The 5,861-nt window shown below is 44.6% G+C and overlaps 1 protein-coding gene across 1 annotated transcript; it reads right to left on the reverse strand.

The window, feature by feature from the left end:
- Window positions 1-839: 839 nt before the first annotated feature.
- LOC116629611 (protein WFDC10B-like) lies at window positions 840-1,990 on the reverse strand (the record flags this gene model as incomplete). Its single annotated transcript, XM_032399860.1, has 2 exons — window positions 1,903-1,990; window positions 840-969 (listed from the first exon to the last, which is right to left on the reverse strand). Coding segments are annotated over exons 1-2 (218 nt in total), but the record flags the coding sequence as incomplete, so codon positions are not given.
- Between the last annotated feature and the right edge of the window lie 3,871 nt (window positions 1,991-5,861).

Genomic DNA, 5,861 nt, shown 5'->3' on the forward strand with positions numbered 1-5,861 from the left:
TATTCAGTTGAGGGAAGGCCCTGGAGTCTCAGGTCCTGGCACCTCGTTCCAGGCCCCATCCCAAGAGTGACCATATTGATGGTGGATGGGGTGGGAGATGTTAGTGTGGACACTCACTTCCATGCACATGGTCTCCCCATAATGGAGGAGCTGTGAGCAAACAGGAGGTCCAGACAAACATCGTCCTCTAGCCACATCATGACCGCTCACTCTCTTTTGCCTCGAGCATGTGCCTTAACTTCCCTCGGATTGGTTTTCTTCATTGTAAAAGGACAGTTATCTGAACCTCACAAGGAGAATGGGGAGAACGGGGTGGGGGTGGGTCAAATTTAAGAAGAAGCCTCCCTGGGGACCTCCTACTCTGTGGCCAGGGTCTAGCCTCCACCTGCCTCATGTTTAACTTGGCCCTTCTGACCCCAGGCTGAGGAATGTTCTGGTTAGCATTGGAGATACCATACACGAGCAGTTTCTCCCTGGGAGTACTGGTTCAGTGAGCAGATCAACAATGAGGCTGGGCCCTGGGGACCTGGCAGGGTGCGGGGGCCAACAGGAGAGAGAATAGAGAAGAATGACAAGGGGAGAGAGATCGGAGACCTGGACCACGAGAGGGGGCCACTTTGGGGTCTGCACTGGGTCTTCGATGATCACAAGCACTGGGACTAAAATGAGCAAGTCTGTGGACATTTGTTCTGGTTTATTTGACAGGAACAAGCAGTTCAGACGGGGGAGGGTGCATTCCTGTTGGCATCCTGGTGCCCGGGATCTGAGATCCTCCTGATTTGTTCTGAAAAAAAGGTTGGGGGAACAGGAGGCACAGCCCAACCCCCTCACCCACTCACTGGAGGCTCATGCAAACATTCCCACAGTAGGTTGAACAGCATATGGTATTTTCTCGTGGACAATCTAGAAAATACGAACAATGACTGCTGCAAAGATCCACGCTGGGCTTCTTCTCACAGGCTTTTAGATCTAAAAGGAGCAGGAACAGGGTCAGTGCAACCAGATCCCTTGAGAGCTCTCCTTTCAAATCCTCCCTCAAAGACTCCAGAACCCAGGTCCTACTCATGATGCTCTTGAACTTTCAGAGAACTCACTCTCTGCCCTTCACTCAATCCTAGTGATTGGTAGTATCTTAAATCTTATATCCCTCCATTTCCCCCCAACAGATCTCAATACTTGGCCTTCCTGGGCCCTCTGCATTCTCTGCAGCCAGGACCCTGTCTCCCATGTTAGTCATGGCCTTGATGAAGTCCCCCGCCATCACCATAGAATCTACACTCTGAGAACTCAGCAGAGACTGAGACATCCTGCAGATCCTCCCCACTCTCCAGAATTTGCAGGGTCCAGAGAGGAAGATGACTCCCCACTCTGCCCCCTCTCTCCGGTCACGGTCACTTTCTCCAGGGCCCTTGCTTCTTCCGAGAAAATACCACTTGCACTATTTCCCTTCCACTGCCACCATCCTGGTCCCTCCGATGATAATTTTGACTTGACCCTGTACACCCCAAAACTTGCTTTCCCATGGTCCTTTCATTCTACACCTACTCCCACCAACATTTCTGGATGTAACGTGTCACACGTGTGCAGAAATCTAAGAATAGTTGTTTGGTTTCCCCATGTGATTCTCAGCCCGTGATGTACCTTTCACTACTCTATGTACCGTTTATGTCTGGGTATTTGGAATGGAGAATCAAAAGACGTAGGTTCCCCCACCACCCCCATCACTGTTCCCAGGGCTGGGTAAAGGGGTCAGAGGGTCATGGTTTGGGTGGACCCAGAGTCTTCATAGTGCTGTGGTCTGAGCAGGATGTGCTGAAAGGTTCCAATTCCCAGGTCCTCCTCAGAAAGGACACAGCCCTTCCTGGCCCCCTTCCCCTCCCTGTCCCCTAGTCCATCACCTACTCCGCATCATCTTCGGTTTCCGGTACCCTCCCTGGGCCTGCAGCAGCACACAGAGGAGCAGGATGAGCAGCAGAGCCTGGGTTGGCATGACTCTGGGCAGAGTGGAGAGCGCTCAGTCTGGCACAGACTTCCCTGGAGAGCTGGGTGGTTATCCTGGGCTCCTCCCTGCTTCCACTGGCCAAACAAGGAACCCTGTTTCCTCTCCTTTGCCTGCCCTTACCACAGCCTGTTCTCTGTGGGACTTGGGCTTCTGCAGAGGATTCCTGCTCTCACATGACTAACCTCCTCTTTTGCAAACATTTTTTTCCTACTTTCTAATTATAAGATAATATACAGAAAAAGAGAAAAGTATAATTTTAAAAAAATTATAGTAATCTAAGTGTAGAGAGTTAACATGTGTCTTTTTATTACCATTCCATTTTTTTTCTTTGCAGATTTAAAATAAGCAATCGATTGTTTTCTCACATTTGGAATCACCCACCTATTGTTACCCATCCAGTCCCACCCTCATTTAAACAGGTAAATATTTCACAATGCAGTTTTCCACACTTACACACGTCTCACTTAAAATCAATGCCTATTGTCAAGCATTTGCATTGTACTAATCACTGAGTATCTAGGCAATATATTATGTTGAGCATTTTCAACCATAAATCTTTTTTAATTTTTTAAAAGTATTTTTTAAGATTTTATTTATTTATTTGTCAGAAAGAGAGACAGAGAGAGCACAAGCCTGGGGAGCAACAGGCTCCCCGCTGAGCAAGGAGCCCGATGCAAGACGAGACTTGATCCCAGGACCATGGGATCATGACCTGAGCCAAAGGCAGACGTTTAACCAACTGAGCCACCTAGGCATCCCCATAAATCCTTTTTTAAAGATATATTTATTTATTTTAGAGAGAGAGAGAGGGAACGGGGGAGGGACAGAGGGAAAGGGAGAGAGAGAATCTTAAGCAGACCTCAAGTTGAATAAGGAGCCTGACACAGGGCTCAATCTCACAACCCTGAGATCATGACCTGAGCCGAATCCAAGAGTCAGACGCTTAACTGATTGAGCCACCTAGGTGCTCCACAACCATAAATGTTTTATTTTTTAGATTAATATAGGAAAGGTGGAATTTATGGGTGTAAGAGTTAAGTAGGTATTCTAAGTATAAGTAAATAAATACACACATGTATGCATGTATACCTATATATACACACACATATATATGGAGAGAGAGGGAGAGGGAGAACTGGTTTTATAATTAAACATGTTTAAATCATGTTTAATTCAACAGAGGATGAGTGTCAATTTCCTCAAAACTTATAACGCACCACAGGGTAAGTTGGGAGATAATGGGCAGGAATCAGCCCTCTATTGTCTATAAAAATTTGAGTAGCAGAGGAATGTTCATAGGTTTTGTGCTAAGACAGATGGGGAGTTGAATCCTAACCCCAATATTCGACAGTGTCATAACACCGGGACAATCCTATGACCTCTATAGATTTAGTTCACTCATTAATTCTTGGCACCTCCATGGTGAAGATGAAATAAGATGACATCTATAAACACCTTCATAGCACCTGGCACTCAGTAGGTGCCCAATGTAGTACATTTGTCTGATCTCCAATCTTGCTTCCCAACCTCACAAAGCAAGCCCCAGGGACCAGAAGAATTCTCTTATCTCTTATTTTATACTGGGTATTAAGACCCGGCCCTGGAATTGGACTCTTAGAAGAAAAACCTTTTGGTCCAGGAGTCGGGGGGATTTGCAAGCTTATCCAAGCAGATCCGTCAACTCCACATGGATTGGTGGCAGAGCCAGGAGTAGATATAGGAACTCAAAACAGCCATTTCAAATGAACTACCTCTATTCTCTGAAAGAACAGAAAATGTGGGGAATTTGTTCTGGTTTAATGGAGTGAGGGGGTGAATCCTGAGTCAGGGACCTTTTCTGTTCTGTGAGGTCAGAGTCAATTACTCGACCTTGTCCTTCAACCAAAGTTATTTCTTCCTGTTGACAGCCTCCACCACCTACTCCCTTGGGGGACACCCCTCAGCCTTTCCTTCTCCCCTGCCTCCTTGTTTACCCTAGTGACTGTGGACAGATCTCCACAAACTGTCTCCTCTTTCAATGTTTTCTGGGTGGGATAGTTTTACCCAAAGAGATGTAATCTTCACCCTTTAACCTGAAGTCAATTGTACAGACCTCCCTCTCAAAAAAGGATTCCTAAGGGATGCTTAAATTTCCATCATCAGCCATTTTTTCTTTGGAGATTGGATCCCTTTACAAATGCAAATACTGTATGGTCTCATGTATATGTGGCCAGAAAACAAAGACAGCCCAAACTCATTCATACAAAGAATAGTTTGGTGGTTGCCAGCGGTGGCAGGTAAGGTGTGAAGAAAATGGTGACGAGGGTCCAAAGGTACAAACTTCCAGTTATAATATAAATAAGTCTTGGGGATGTACTGTACAGCATGGTGACTGTAGTGAACAATAGTGTATTGTATATTGAAGAGTTGCTAAGAGAGTAGGTCTTAAGACTCTCATCACTGGTACGCCTGGGTAGCTCAGTTGGTTAAGCATCTGACTTCAGCTCAAGTCATGATCTCAGGGTCCTGGGATCAATCCCCAGGTCAGGCTCCCTGCTGATCAGGGAGTCTGCTTGTCCCTCTGCCCCTCCCTACTCCTTCTACTGAGGCTCTCTCTCTGGCTCTCTCTCAAATAAAAACATAAAATCTTTTAAAAAAAAGCTCTTTCACAAGTAAAAAAAAATGTGTAATCCTGTGGTGATGAATGCTAGCTAAATTTATTGTGGTGATGATTTCACTATATAAACACCGAATCATTATGCTGTATATCTGAAACTAATATGTTATATGTCAATTATGTCTCAATTAAAATGTGCAAATACCTGTGGAGTAAGCAATCACCAGGATTTATGGAGAGCTCAGGAATGGGGACTATGAGAGTAGACACCAACAACACAACCTTACAGTTTTAGAAGAACACATAGGCACATTATGGGTCAAAAATACATGAGCAGGTATTACATATATGTGCGTATATGTATATATGTATATATGTATATATATATATGTATAATATGATGTATATATACATAGTAATGTGTATGTATGTATACACAAATCCATATCCATACATGTACATGTATATATACATACGCATATGTAGGTATATGTAATATATATATATGTCTGTTTATATGTATATGTGTATAAGTGTGTGTGTATATGTGTTGTGTATGTGTTGTGTGTATATATGTGTGTGTATACGTGTATGTGTATATACATGTGTAATATCTGTATGTATTTGTGCATGTGTGTATAAAATATACACATAGTGAGAGTGAGAGCAGGAGCTTGCTGTTTTCATAAATTTTACAAGCTTTATTGCACACCCATCTGAATGATCCAGAACCAAGTGTGGCAGAAATCCTGGGAGGAACCTCCTTGACATTCTTAGTGACTGTGCTCCTCAAACAGCCCAATAAGGAACCCCAACATCTGGGCCAGACTTAGGGCAGGGCTGTGAGTGCCCTGCCCAGAACATCATTTTCCAGCCATAGAAAGTGAGCACTTGGGAATCCACAATTCAATCATTTTAGGTGTGGCACCATTTGCAGCCCCCAACAAAGTTCCCTTCCTCTTGCTCCCACACCTTTGTACCCAGGCCCCCAAATTCTACTTTTTGTCTCTATACAGTCCACTCTCCTCAGCCAAGTCTCCAGAATCCTGACATACGTTTTCCACTCCTCAGTGCATCCGACGTATCCTGGGAAAAAGATCACCATACATAGATGTCTCCAGTCAGTGTATGAAATATTCCTGGACATAGAGTTTGGAAGAAGGAGGTCTGTTCCTTGGGAGCCCTGGCCCTTGCCCACTTGACTCTTCTTTTTTTTCTAATAAGCTCCAAAACATGGGTATGGTAGCTCCTCTCTGATATTTG

The sequence above is a fragment of the Phoca vitulina genome, unplaced genomic scaffold (genome assembly GCF_004348235.1).
Source record: "Phoca vitulina isolate PV1807 unplaced genomic scaffold, GSC_HSeal_1.0 scaffold1752, whole genome shotgun sequence".
Classification (NCBI taxonomy): domain Eukaryota; kingdom Metazoa; phylum Chordata; class Mammalia; order Carnivora; family Phocidae; genus Phoca; species Phoca vitulina.